The 15,655-nt window shown below is 41.1% G+C and overlaps 1 protein-coding gene across 5 annotated transcripts in view; it reads right to left on the reverse strand.

Moving 5' to 3' along the window:
* zgc:152951 (uncharacterized protein LOC569013 homolog) overlaps positions 1-15,655 on the reverse strand; it is a 74,896-nt gene that overhangs the window by 5,952 nt on the left and 53,289 nt on the right. For all 5 annotated transcript variants that reach the window (XM_043701190.1, XM_043701193.1, XM_043701189.1 and 2 more), the window contains 4 exons: positions 11,369-11,442; positions 10,878-11,075; positions 9,543-9,680; positions 784-873 (listed from right to left, as the gene is read on the reverse strand). In XM_043701190.1, coding sequence (XP_043557125.1) covers positions 784-873; positions 9,543-9,680; positions 10,878-11,075; positions 11,369-11,442 — 500 coding nt within the window. The remainder of the gene's footprint in view (positions 1-783; positions 874-9,542; positions 9,681-10,877; positions 11,076-11,368; positions 11,443-15,655) is intronic.

Raw genomic sequence — 15,655 nt, forward strand, 5'->3', positions numbered from 1 at the left:
TTTGCCCGAAACGTTGATTTTGCTGCTCGTCGGATGCTGCCTGAATTGCTGTGCTCTTCCAGCAACACTGATCCAGAACAGTTTTTTCTTGTTTAGATCCCTCACAACTTTGAGCGTTTCTATCAAATCCACTGTCAACTTCCTCTGTTCTAAGAACAGCAACAGCTTCTCCATGTATCGGAAGGTTTTTTGCTCTGCAATCATTCATCAATATCTTTCTGCATTCTCTCTGATACTCTCACATCTTTCTTCAAATGTGGTACCTAGAATTGAACACTAGTTAAGCTGAGGCTAAACCACATGAGGTTTTGTAAAAAATGTACGCTTTTATATTATTTGCTTTTGATTAATTAAACTGCCTGGGTTCCCATGTGATGTTTTAACTGCTTTCTCAATCTCCATTGCAATTTTCAACAATTTGTTCACATATATGTCAGATCTCTCGCTGCCAAATCCCCTTTAGAAATGTATGTTTCATTTAATGTCTACTTGTTCTTCCTACCTATATATATATTTGCACTTTTTTGCATTAAATTTAAATTGCATGTGTTTATCCATTCCACTAAGCTGTTTAATGTCCTCACAAAGTCTATTACTTATAGTTCACTATACAAAATGATCAGAGAAATGGATTACTGTTTGACAGTTAATGAGAGGTTAAAAATTCCATTACACGAGATTGTTCTAAAACACCATCCAAAATGAAGGCAAGGGGAGATGGCAACAGTGTGATACACACACAAAACAATCTTTGAACAGTGCTTGGAATGATTCAAGACAAACCTTGGCGGAATAGGTCTTGACTGGAGGGCAACTTAAGACTCCACAGTTTAAAGCAAAGTGGATCAGTGGTTCAACTTCTTCCAGAGCAACCTGAAAAAACAAAAGTTATCACGTTTAAAATAAGAGGTAGAATTCAGAACAGAGAATGAAGGTGACAAGTGACATTCTTCTAGGCTGCACAATTAAATCAGAATTTAACCTGAAAGATGAGGTGCTAATCCTTATGCTTCGTTAAGAAGTGTCAATTGCTAGAGCCAAAATGTCAATTTGGCACCTTACAGCCTTTTGCTGTTAATATTGTGTTCAACAGTTTTAAATACTGACCTTTACTCTTATCTTATAATTACCACTTGCAAGACCTTCAGATCCATAAATTGCTTTGTTTATTTATTCTTTTATCACCCCCCCCCCCACCTTTTGTGTTACATAATTTTCCTGTTGTCATTTAGTCTCTCCTACCTTTCTTTACGTTCTTCCTGCTGTCCTGGTTTCCTAACTCCTATACTTATTTGAGATTAGGTTTTAAATTATACAGAAACAGTACTGACCTCTACCATTAGCTTTATTTTGTTCTACGATTTTGTTAAACTTTTCCAGCCTTTTCTGTTTTTATTTTCATTACATCACTTGTGGGATATGGGCATCTCTGGCTGGCCTGCATTTATTGTCCGTTCCTAGTTGCCCCTCGAGAAGGTGGTGATGAGCTGCCTTCTTGAACCACTGCAGTCCACCTGTAGGTTGACCCACAATGCTCTTAGGGACCCAGCGATATTCAAGGATGGGAACTTGCAGATAGTGATGTTCCCATGTATCTGCAGCCTTTGTCCTTCCAATTAGAAGTGGTCAAAGGGTTGGATCACATTTGAAACATTTGGAAACATATCATAGCTTCAATATGTGCCAAATGCACAATGATAAGACCATAAGGCTGTAAGACACAGGAGCAGAAATTAGGCCATTTGTCCATTCAATCATGGTTGATAGGTTTTCCAAGGAGAAAACAAGGACTGCAGATGCTGGATTCCTGGTGAAGGGCTTTTGCCCAAAACGTCGATTCTCCTGGTCCTCGGATGCTGCCTGAACTACTGCGCTTTTCCAGCGTCACACTCTCAACTCTGTTAGTTTTTCCAACCCCATTTTCTCACTTTTTCCCTGTAACCTTTGCTCTCCTTGGCAATCAAGAACTTATCTACCTCTGATTTAAATGTACTCAATGACCAGGCCTCCACAGCCTTCTGTAATAATGAATTCCACAGATTCACCACTCTCCGGCTGAAGAGGTTTCTCCTTATCTCTTTTGAAGGGTCTCACCTAAGGCTGTGCCCTTGGGTATCCATCTCTCCTGCTAATGGAAACATCTTCCCAATGTCCACTCTGTCCAGGCCATTCAGTATTCTGTTAAGTTTCAATTAGATCCCCACCCCTCTTCCTAAACCCCATCAAGTATAGTCTCAGAGTCCTTAAACACTCCTCATATATTAAGCCTTTCATTCCTGGGAGTATTCTCGTGAACCTCCTTTGGACCCGCTCCAGGGCCAATACATCCTTCCTAGGGTATGGGGCCCAAAATTGCTCACAATATTCGAAAAGTGATCTGACCAGAGCTTTATAAAGCCTTAGAATTACAACCCTGCTTTTATATTCTACTTCTCTCAAAATAAATGACATTATATTTGCTTTCATAACTACTGACTCAACCTGCAAGTTAACCTTACGAGAATCCTGGACTAGGACTCCCAAGTCCCTTTGTACTTCAGATTTTTGAATTTTCTCCCCATTTAGAAAATAGTCCGCACCTCTATTCTTCCTACCAAAGTGGGAAGAAAATTCTACCTCACATTTCCCTACGTTATATTCCACCTACCACTTTTTTGCCCATACTCCTAACCTGTCCAAATCCTTCTCCAGTCTCCCCGCCTCCTCAACAGTACCAATCCCTCCATCTATCTTTCTATCATCTGCAAGCTTAGCCAGAATGCCCTTAGTTCCATTGTCCAGATCATTAATGTATAAAATTAAAAGTTGTGGTCCCAACACTGTGCAACTGACCCTTGTAGAACACCACAAGTCACCAGGTTTCCATCCTGAGAGGACCCTTTTATCCTCACTCTTTGTTTTCCGCCGGACAGCCAATCTTTTATCCATGCTAGTACCTTGCCTCTAACATATGGGTCCTTATCTTACTCACCAGCCTTCTGTGTGGCACTTATTTCTCCAGCATCATTTTCCAGCTGTCCCATGTCCACTTTGGCCTCTCTTTTGCCCTTCAGATACATAACAAAACCCTTGCAATCATTTCTAAGTTACTGGCTAGCTTACTCTCATCTTTAATCTTCTCCCTCCTTATTTCTTTCTTTGTTGTCCTCTGTTGATCTTTGGAGGCTTCCCAATCCTCTGGCTTCCCATTGCCCTTGCCACATTCTATGCTTTCTCCTCTTCTTTTATGCTGTCCCTGACTTCCCTGGTCAGCTATGGTTATGTCATCCTCCCGTTAGTGTGATTCATTTCCTTGGGATGAATTTTTGCTATCTCTCCTGAATTCCTCCCAGAAACTCCTGCCATTGCTGTTTCACTGCCTTTCCTACTCGGATCCTCTCCCAGTCCATTCTGGTCAGCACCTTCCTTAGTTGCCTTTATTCGGCTGTAATACTTGCGGAGCGTTTCAGAGAACACCTCTGGGACACCCGGACCAACCAACTCAACCACCCTGTGGCTCAACACTTCAACTCCCCCTCCCACTCCACCAAGGATATGCAGGTCTTTGGACTCCTCCATCGCCAGACCACAACAACACGACGGTTGGAGGAAGAGCGCCTCATCTTCCGCCTAGGAACCCTCCAACCACAAGGGATGAACTCGGATTTCACCAGTTTCCTCATTTCCCCTCCCCCCTACCTTGTCTCAGTCAAATCCATCGAACTCAGCACCGCCTTCCTAACCTGCAATCTTCTTCCTGACCTCTCCGCCCCCACCCCAGTCTGACCTATCACCCTCACCTTGACCTCTTTCCACCTATTGCATTTCCAACGCCCCTCCCCCAAGTCCCTCCTCCCTACCTTTTATCTTAGCCTGCTGGACAAACTTTCCTCATTCCTGAAGAAGGGCTTATGCCCGAAACGTCGATTCTCCTGTTCCCTGGATGCTGCCTGACCTGCTGCGCTTTTCCAGCAACACATTTTCAGCTCTGATCTCCAGCATCTGCAGTCCTCACTTTCTCCTGTAATACTGTCATGCCTGATTCTAGCTTGTCCCGCTCAAATTGCAGAGTAAATTCTATCATATTATGGTCACTGTCTCCTAAGGGTTCCTTTACCTTAAGAAATGCCTGTTCCCTAGTGGGCTCCACTACAAGTTGCTCCTAAAAGTCATATCATAGACATTCCACAAATACCTTTTTAGATTAGTTTGGATTCCCTACAGTGTGGAAACAGGCCCTTCAGCCCAACAAGTCCACATCGACCCTCTAAAGAGTAATCCACCCAGACTGATTCCCCTCTGACTAATGCACCGAACACTATGGGCAATTTAGCATGGCCAATTCACCTTACCTGCACATCTTTGGACTGTGGGATGAAACCGGAGCACCCGGAAGAAACCCATGCAGACACGGGGAGAATGTGCAAATTCCACACAGCCAGTTGCCCAACGCTGGAATCAAACCTGGGACCCTGGTGCTGCGAGGCAGCATTGCTAACCAGTGCTACCCAATTCTTGCAATCCACTAACAACCAGATTTTCCCAGTCCACCTACACATTGAAATTCCCCATGATCACTGTAACCTTGCCTTTCTTACACACCTTTTCTATTTCCTGATGTATCTTGTGCCCCACATCCTGACTACTGTTTGGAGGCTGTGCATAACTCCCATTACGGTTTTTTTACCGTCACGGGTCCTCAACTCTCACCACGCAGATTCTACATCATCTGACCCTATTTCATTTATTGTTATTGATTTAATTTCATTTCTTATGAACAATGCAACCCTCTATCCACATGCCTGTCTTTTTGATAGGATGTATATCCTTGGATATTTAGCTCCCGGTCCTAATCCCCTTGCAACCACGTCTCCGTGATGCCCACCATGTCATACCTGCCAATTTCGATCTGCGCCACAAGCTCATTTACCTTCTTCCTTATACTGTGTGTATTTAGATATAACTCTTTCAGTCCTGTATTTACCATTCCCTCTTCTCATTGTCACTTGTTTACCCACTGTGTTTGAAGTTTGATTCCTCACCCTTTCCAAACCCCCTCCTGAGTTCTTTTTTCTTTTCATTTTTTCCAGTGCAGTTGAATCCACTCCCACTGATTTTAACCTGCAACTTTGCTTTGCATTGCCATTTTACGTTTTGGAGTTTTACCCTTCCCTTCCCCCCAGCTTCCTAGTTTAAAGTCCTGTTGACCACCCTATTTTCCCTTTTTACTAGAACACTGGTCCCAGCTTGGTTCAGGTGGAGACTGTCCCAACGGTACAGATCCCTCCCGTTTCAATACTGATATCAGTGCTGATGACACACCATTCTGTGCATGAAGGGGATTTTGTCCATTTGACATCAGTCTGCAAAAGACTGGCTTCAAAAAAGCTTGGCCTGTCATGATGGTCACCACACAGAGTCTGTTGGGCATTCTCTATCCCACACACCCCACCTGGCAACAAATGGAAAAATGTTTTGAAAAATTGACTACAGTGACAGTTGGTACCTGCCAGGGCATTCTCCATTACCTTAGAATTAGCTTTATTTATCATGAGGTGGCACTGTAGCATAGTAGTTAGCACTGCTGCCTCACAGCGCATTGGACCAGGGTTTGATTCTACCATCAGGCAACTCTCTGTGTGGAGTTTGTACATTCTCCCCACATCTGCATGGGTTTCCTCCCATTGTCCAAAGATGTACAGATTAGGTGGATTGGCCATGCTAAATTGCCCATAGTGTCCAGGGATGTGCAGGTTAGGTGGATTAGCCAGAGGAAATGCAGGATTATTGGGATAAAACAGGGTGGGTGGAGGGGAGGTCTGGGTGGGATGCTCTTCAGAGGGTCAGTCTGGACTTAATGGCCAGCTTCCACAAGTAGGGATTCTATGATTGTATTGTCACATGTACTTAAATGAGTACAGTGGAAAGATTACACCATCTTGCATGCAAAGGTACCTAGGTACAGATTCTTAAGTACAAATCCTTAGGGAAAAACAATTTAGAAAAATAAAGGAATAAAAAGTCCAGCATTTCAGATCATAGGAAAAATTAGAAAAATAAAGAAATAACAGTTCTCCCAATCCAGTCCCCTCTGACACCTCTTATCTAGTCCACACCAGGCCTTCACTTCAGACCTTGATGGGCTTCACCTTGAGGCTAGCAAGGCCTAGAGAGCCCTCCGGAATCATCTGGAGGCCAAAAGTCCACGCTGAGGCCAAGGTGGGCTGAAAGACTGCCACACCAGGCCAAGAGATTGCCATGTGAGATCCGCCAAGAGGCCAAGTCCATGAAGCCAGGAGTTCAGGACATCACTGCGAAGAAAGAAAGAATAAAAACACAAAAGAGGGGGGAAAAAAGGAACAGACAAAGCAGACAAGCCCTAGCTGAGGAATCCTACTCTGCCACCATCTTAGAATCATTTTTATAGTAGAATCATGGTGAAACACCATCAATGGTGAGCTGCAGCATGCAATCAAATGTATGTAAAACAACACAGTCAGTAGTTCTGATTGGAGAGGTGTTCTATGTTTGTTACTCTTGCCCATATCAAGACTCCATGTGCTTGTCCTATGGATTTGGGAGGAAAAAGACTCCATCAAACCCACTTTCTGACACCCCAATCCACGCACATCCACAAACACCACCACCACCATCTCCAGTCACAGTGACTTCAGGAATTTGACAATTCTAGTTATTTTCACAGAGCAATATAAATCAAGCCGAGTTATTTCCTTCCTGCCCGTAGCAGGACAAATGCATTCTCCTAAATGGCCTACTTCCTAAGGAAATCCACTCAGATGCAGCGAGGCTTTAGGCTTACTAGTGGAACCTCTAACTTGGTGTCTATTGCCTCACAATCCAAAGGAAGTGTTGAAAACAAAAGCAGGAACTCTTCATTGCATTGATCAATCAGATCAAGGCATTTGACTCAGTAAACCTCAAGGCTCTATGGTCTATGTTCCAAATGTATGGATGATCAAGCATCTTCATAACCCTTTAAATGTTTCATCATGCTAAAAGAAGTATTTTTCAATCAACCAGTTGGACAGGGTATGGCACACTTCCAGGAGAGGTGGTACTTGAACCCAGACCATAGAGCTAAACCGTCTTGATTAGGAAGTCTGAAATCGATGCATTTAAAATTCAGATTCTTGTTAAGCAAAGCTGAGAGGTAACCGGTATACTATTTATCATCAATGTGACAGGGGCATTTCACAACTGGCCACGGTGTCACTGTCCATGACAAACTCTTTGATCTCCCATGCCGAAATGATACTGGACCCTATATATATACGTGATGTGTAGTTTGTGGACAACTACAGTGACGTTATCCACTCTGCTGCAGATTTGCAAATCATTCTCACTCTTCAATTCGGCATTCAAGAAACTCAGCCTGTCCTCAAATGTTGCCAGAACAGAACTCATATTGACTCACACCTGGTCAGTCAAATATTCCACCTTTTACAGATGCTGAAAGAGAAACTTTGGAATATGTTGTGCACTTCCCATACCTCAGCAAATACCTTTTTCAAAAGGTCACCATTGATGACAGAATCCAATGTCAGTTAAGATGGGCCAGTTCAACCATGTAAAAACTATGACAGATTGTTTGTCAACAAAGGTCTCCATATCTGAACAAAAGTACAGAGTCATTGTTGCTAATAAGTCCCTGTAGTGTACTGAGATCTGGAGTGTGTATCAGCAATGTACAAGAGTGCTACAGAGATTGCATCAGCCATGGTCCCACTATCTCTTCCGAAGTAAACCAAAGGATCAGATCCACAGCATTCAGAGAATACTCCTGCAACAATAGCCAATCTACTGAACCTATTTCAGCTATCGAAACAGGATATAGAAAACACATCAAAGACATTCTAAAGCTGTCCTTGAAGTGTGACAGCATTGACGTGACGGACTAGGAGGAACTTGCTATGGATCAAGAATGACAACAACAATGTCATCAAGCTTTGAGATCCAATGCCTTATTGATGAGACAGAGTGACAGCACAGAAGGAAAAACACCCTGCCTTATGTGTTCAAAGGTCTATGGGTCACGATTCAGTGACTTGAAGAGCCAGATGGAATCTTACAACAATGATGATTGAATGTCAATTACATTTTTTTAAAAATTCATTCACAAGATCTGGGCATCTCTTGCCAGGTTAGGATTTATTACCTATCCCTAATTGTTCAGAGGGCAGTTAAGAGTCAACACATTGATGTGGCTTGGGAGTCCAATGTAGGCTAGGTCAGGATAGCAGATTTCCTTCCCTGAAGGACATCAGTGAACTAGACGGGTGTTTCAGATAATCAACACCAGTTTCATGGTCATCATTAAACTCTAAAGTCCAGATTTTTAATTGAATCCAAATTCCACCAGCTACCATGACAGGATTCAAACCTGGATTCCCAGATTATTACCAGAGTGTCTGGGTGAATAGTCTAACATTAATCCCACTAGGCATTCCCCCCCTAGCAATTCTAACAATTATTTTCCAAAAATTATGTCTACAGTATCAAACTGATTTGATTCTAAAATCTTAATGTGCAAAGTAATTAAATCCTGTAATAATGAGTACAAGGAGGCACTTTGTACTGTATTAAAGTAAACAATTTAATATTACAGGAAATACAATAAGGTTGTTTCTTCTAATGCTGTACAAAGTGCCTATTACCTGTAATATAAATTAGTATATTTATGTAGTGTACTTGTACAAACTTTCTAAATAACCCATATTTTTAGAAAAAAATTCTAAAAGATAATATCAAGCTCTTCAGGTTATCTGAGCTGTTAAACTTTTCATTTGCAAAACAGTGAAGAAAGCCTTTGATAGTCAAAACAGCTGAACAGCTGATTTCAATGAAAGCATGGAAAAAAAACATACCCACACAAAGATGAAACTGTGGAGAAATATGAAAATAGTTTAACAGATGTAAAATTTTCAGCGAATTATTACAATTTGCTATAATAATTGAATATAGGGTGTGATGAATAAAGCAGAACACCAGCATCTTTAGTTTCGCACCTGAATGTGGAAGCATCAGTAATCAGTTAGGAGAGGAGTAAATATAGTGATGATGACTCGAACATTAAGAATAATTTCCTGTATAGTTAATTTGAAAAGTCCTCATTGAGTCCTTCACTGAATATTTAAAATTTGCTACTTTTAATCTTAAAATTTGGTTGGATCAGAACAATTATTGAAATAAATTAGCCTCTGCCTCAAATCAAATTCTGAGTTTAATATTTGAACTGCTTGGCTGTACTGGGCAGATATAGCTAACTATTAAAGGTTGTTCGGTTATTTTGATTTCCAGTTTGAAGGATTTACTAATAAGATTTGATGAAACTTATAACAGTTGCATCTTGAGCAGGGTAAAGGCCATATGTTCGAATGACATCGTGTGATGATTTCTGTCCAGTTTTATAATTTTAAAATGAATACATTTTGGGAAGAACAAAAATGATCAATCTATAGGTAATTATATACATAAAAATCACCCATTAAAATCTCTTATTTACATATACTCAGCAGTACACAGAAAGACCATTAACAACTGACCTTAAGACGTGGATCGCCCTTTGAGAATGGTTTCGATATCTGAGCAATGCCTTTACGGTTTCCACGAAGTACCCCATTTTCAATATCTTGCAACGTATAGACTTCTCCACCAATCACGTAACTTACAGAATTGAAAAACTAAAAACAAAATGCAGAAATTAAGTTCAGAGGATGATTCCAATATGGCAAGCAAATCAAAGCTACTTAAGAGGTAGATTTAAACATGAATAAGAATGCTATGGTAGATTGCTACAGAATTTTCACTCAAGATTACAAATGATGTCATGAGATATTGTGATACTTACATCATGAAATATTATAATTTTTAATAAATTGTATCAATGACCATTAAGGAAGTATCACTATATATGTTTATGTAGCAAACAGAGTGACTCAATGGATTAGAAATAATCTAGATCAAACTATTGGTATGAAAATCCCTGTCTGCTATAACAATCACAAACCAATTTTTAGATGGTTCTATTTATATATACAATAGATATCCTTTAAAATTATTTAACTAACTATCCTTTTTTTGATCACATGGGAGCATTTTATTAAGCAACCTTCAATGTGACATTTATGAATTAAAATCTGCCATAAATAACCTCAAGATCAGCAATGTCCTTTGCTTTCAAAAGAAGGGTAATTGTAGAAATATGTGACATGAAACTAATAAGGCTAGATCAACACCCATGTATCTGAACAAGCCGGTGGGGTCTGGCAAATTCCTCATTCTGGGAGAGTTTGAAGAAGGGTTTTTTTATTTGAGGGCAGGGGGAACACATCTTTCTTGTCCTAACCCACAAGCAGTGCTATAAAGACATTTTCACCTCTTTCATTTTGGGATCTCCTCAGAAAGCCTCAGAAACCCTGCACGACAGTTAAATCTGCAAAATGCATTAATCAGAGTCGATCAGCCTCGTTAAGATTATTTAAACTGCCAAGCTGTCTCCTAGGAGTGGGTTGGTTGATTGCCCTTAAGCTTGCCTCTATTAAACCTGGAAGTGATTTGAAATGTGTTCAAGGTTTTAAAATTTTAATGTTTGATCTTAAGTGTCCGCATTCAGAAAAAAGAGCCTCCTACCTTTTTATTGTATTTCCCTATTCTGACCTTATTTGTTGACTTTTGTGCTTGCATAATCTTTCACTTCCTGGCACACTTTGGTTACTATCACCTGTATCGTTACCCTGCTCTATTGCCTTGACGTTCTCTTTAATTCTCCAAACCTCCCTCCCTGGCACACACTCTAACCGTACTCAGATATGAGGCTCCTTTATGAAACACTACTAATACATGTGCAAGTTGTTATTCATCATGAAATAACATCTTACTTTATATCTCTGCCACATGTTTTTTGGTGATCCTTGTTTAATATTTCCATGAATAACTAATGCATTGTATATGTTGATGAAGAAAGCTAGCTTCTCCTTTCTCGTGAGACTTTCAACATCCATACGTTGTAGCTGTGTTGCAAGTTCACAGTAATCATCAAAAACTGGACTGTTCACCATGGATTTGTAATCTACAAACTACAATTAAAAAAAATGTTATTGATTAATCTGCTGCAGTTACTCTGCAATTTTAGATTACATTTTGATAAAGAAACTTTTATTTCCTAATTGTATCTCAAGTCAAGCTAAAGTTATCCATGAAATAATTATTATAAATATTGTAGTGAAATCTAAGTAGGCACTTAATACTTTAAATGTATACAGTGTATTACTAAAACTAGGATTAAGGTTGAACATTTCAATAATAATTTAACAATGTATAGTGAGTATTAGATATAGACTATTTTTTCAGGAAAAATAAACTGACTAACCTTGCCATCAGGCGTAATGTGTTCTGAGAATAGCTTCAGAGTTAAGTCTCTCATAGCTTCAGAATGTTTAGAAGCTGAAGTATAACAGAATATTCAGCAGGTTAACGTTAAAAATGAACATGAGAAATTAAGTTATTAATACAATTGTTCTTTTTGGAGGATGGTTGAGGGACATTGCGCTGGTTTAGGGAGCACTTCACTTTGTTTTATTTATGCCCAATTTTTGCCTTTACGGACATCTCAGCTTCCAGATGCAGAAAATTACGAATGAGTAAACGCCGTGATACCACTCTGCAACAAAATTATTTAGCAAATTATTACATTGTGTGGTCAAACATACTCTAAAATTCAGCTGTCACTTTGGAAAATCCGTCAATGTACTTCAGTTATGGAAGTTTGCAACAGCTCTTTCGAAGCATTTTCTGGTTTCACTTCAAGTCCCCAGTATTGCAGGTTTTATTTCTGCTTTTATTTATGTTTCTTTCCAATTTTCATCCACCTACTTCCCAAAGAAGAAGACATCTTTGCATCTCCCCCTTCACCTCCATCCAAGGCCGCAAAAGATCCTTCCACATCCACAAAAATTTACCTGTACTTCCACACACGTCATTCACTGTATCCGTTGCACCCAGTGTGGTCTCCTCTACATTGGGGAGACAGGATGCCAATTTGCGGATCGTTTCAGAGAACATCTCTGGGACACCCACACCAATCAACCCCACCGCCCTGTAGCTGAACACTTTAACTCCCCCTCCAAATCCGCCAAGTACATGCAGGTCCTGGGCCTCCACTATTGCCAAATCCTTACCACCCAACACCTGGAGGAAGAACACTCATCTTCCGCCTTGGGTCACTTCAACTACACGGGATCAATATGGATTGCATCAGTTTCCCCATTTCCCCTACCCCCACCTTATCCCAGTCCCAACCTGCCAACTTGGCACAGCCCTCTTGAACGGTCCTACCTGCCCACCTTCCTTTCCATCTTACCTATCACTGTCACCGCCACATTCATCTACCCATCACATTCCCAGCTACCTCCCCACAGCCCCACACCCCCCTCCCATTTATCTCTCAGTCCGGTTGGCCCACAAACCTCAGTCCTGATGAAGGGCTTATGCCTGAAACGTCTCCTGCTCTTCGGATGCTGCCTGACCTGCTGTGCTTTTCCAGCACCACACTCTTTGACTCTGATTTCCAGCATCTGCAGTCCTCACTTTCTCCTAGTTCATGTACTTTGAAAATCTCAGATGTTCTAATTAAGTTCCATTATAAACTTTAGCCAATTCAAAACTCTAGCGAGTTTTGAGAAGAGTTGTAGCTCAGGTTGAGGTTCTGGATGTAGTTTTGCTCGCTGAGCTGGAAGGTTTGGTTTCAGACATTTTGACACCATGCTAGGTGACATAATCAGTGAGCCTGTGGATGAAGCACTGGTGGTATGGCCCGCTTTTTATTGATGTGTTTAGATTTCCTTGGGTTGGTGTCATTTCCTGTGGTGATGTCATTTCCTGTGTTTTTCTCAGGGGTGGTAATTGGGATCCAAGTCAATGTGTTTGTTTGTACAGTTTCAGTTGGAATGCCATGCTTCTAGGAATTCTCACGTGTGTCTGTTTGGCTTGTCTTAGGATGGATGTCAAATATAAACCTCCCCTTAACACCCCACTGGCCAAAAGAATAGCAGGGCCACAGAATGCTTAGAGAAATGATTAATGATGCCTACAACAGACTTTGTAAATACAACCGGGAAATTTTGCGCCAAAAAACCTTACTCACTAATGCAATAGACCATTAATGGACAGATACAGTACAACAAGCCTTTTGACAGCAACAGACACAGAAAATGGAAAAATAACTGGACAAACCTACACAAACAACACAGAAGCATGGATAAAAACTTATCTGATCGACCCTTAACAGACATTGAAAAAGCCATCTTAGTAAGAGGATTATCAGAGAGTGGTGAGGGCGTGGAATGCCCTATCTGCCAATGTAGTTAACTCAGTCACATTAGGGAGATTTAAACAATCCTTGGATAAGCATATGGATGATGATGGGATAGTGTACGGTGACGAGCTGAGAATAGTTCAAAGGTCGGCGCAACATTGAGGGCCGAAGGGCCCGTTCTGCGCTGTATCGTTCGATGTTCTATAAAATTACAACTTCCAGGATGCGGACAAGAAAAACTTCTTAGCAGCGTTAGAAACAACACTGAAAGACAACAAACTCACAGAGGAAACCCAGCAAACCATCAGACAGTTGCATCAACATTAAGCAGGAAAAAGGAAGGAAACACACTCAGTACACAAGAAAGGAAAGCACTAGAAGGACTCAAAAAAGATACAAGACAAAGGACGCTTGACAGCCATTTTAAATCAAAGAGACTACATTGAGAAAGCGAACGCACTGCTTGCAGATACCAACAAGTGGCGATAGACCCAATCCCACAACTAAAGAACCAAATCACAGCCCTACTCAAAAACTTCAGAAATCCGGAGAAATAAATAAGACCAACTTCCAAAAAAAATGAAACCAGATGGATCCAACACACCACGCTTCTACGGATTACCCAAAATTTACAAACCAGGAGCCCCCCTCAGACGCATAGTCTCGCTAGAAGAGGATGAAATAATAGTCTCCTTTGATGTAATAGCCCTGTTTAAATCCATCAACATCAACCTGGCCAAGAAAACACTGACTATGCTATTAGAAGAACCAAAGACACATACAACAAACACCATCAACTTCATCAGCAAAGACAATATTGTCAAACTAGTGAACCTATGCCTTACCACCCATTTCACCTTCAAAATCAAAACCTACAGACAAACCAATGGAACACCCATAGGATCTCCGATATCAGGGTTCTGAGCAGAGGCAGTAATGCAGAGAATCGAACAAACAGCTCTGCCCAAACTTTGGGTCCGCTACATGGATGACACCTTTGTCATCACTAAATGAAACAAATTAGAGGAAGCCTTCAAGATCATCAATAATACCCTTACTGGCACAAAATTCACTAAAGAGGAAAACAACAACAAACTGCCATTCCTAGATGTCGCAGTAGAATGAACAGCCAATGGGGAACTTCAAACCAGCATCTACAAGAAAATAACACATACAGAGCGAATACTGAACTACAGAAGCAATCATCCCAACATCCACAAATGAAGTTGCATTAGAACATTATTTCAACAAGCCACAACACACTGCAACTACGAAGAGCAGAGGAAAATCACCTATACTGTGTATTCAAAAAGAACGGGTACCCAATGAACACAATCCGATTTCTCAGCAACAAACTCAAAAAAGCAGACAAAACACGTCCGGAAACCCTAGCCACTCTCCTCTACATCAAAGACATCTCGGAAATGACTGCCAAACTACTCAGACCTCTTGGCATCATGGTAGCCCACAAACCCACCAAGACACTAAAACAGCAACTAATGAACTTGAAAGAGCCTATACAGAAAACAATGAAAACTAATGTCATTTACAAAATATCCTGCAAGAACTGTAACAAACACTAATTGGACAAATAGGCATAAAACTAGCCAGCAAGATACATGAACATCAACTAGCCCACAAAAAGACACAAAGTCATGGTCATAGAGATGTACAGCATGGAAACAGACCCTTCGGTCCTACCCGTCCATGCCGACCAGATATCCCAACCCAATCTAGTCCCGCCTGCCAGCACCGGTTCATATCCTCCAAACCCTTCCTATTTATATACCCATCCAAATGCCTCTTAAATGTTACAATTGTACCAGCCTCCACCACTTCCTCTGGCAGCTCATTCAATACCCGTACCACCCTCTGTGTGAAAAAGTTGCCCCTTAGGTCTCTTTTATATCTTTCTCCTTTCACCCTAAACCTATACCCTCTCGTTCTGGACTCTCCGACCCCAGGGAAAAGACTTTGCCTATTTATCCTATCCATGCTCCTCATAAATTGGAAAACCTCTATAAGGTCACCCCTCAGCTTCCAACGCTCCAGGGAAAACAGCCCCAGCCTGTTCAGCCTCTCCCTATAGCTCAAATCCTCCAACCCTGGCAACATCCTAGTAAATCTTTTCTGAACCCTTTCAAGTTTCACAACATCTTTCCGATAATGTCCTGTACAGCCACAACAGGACCTCCAAACTCCTGTATTCAATACTCTGACCAATAAACGAAAGCATACCAAATGCTGCCTTCACTATCCTGTCTACCCGCGACTCCACTTTCAAGGAGCTATGAACTGCACTCCAAGGTCTCTTTGTTCAGAAACACTTTCTAGGACTGTACC

Source organism: Chiloscyllium plagiosum, chromosome 12 (genome assembly GCF_004010195.1).
Source record: "Chiloscyllium plagiosum isolate BGI_BamShark_2017 chromosome 12, ASM401019v2, whole genome shotgun sequence".
NCBI lineage: Eukaryota > Metazoa > Chordata > Chondrichthyes > Orectolobiformes > Hemiscylliidae > Chiloscyllium > Chiloscyllium plagiosum.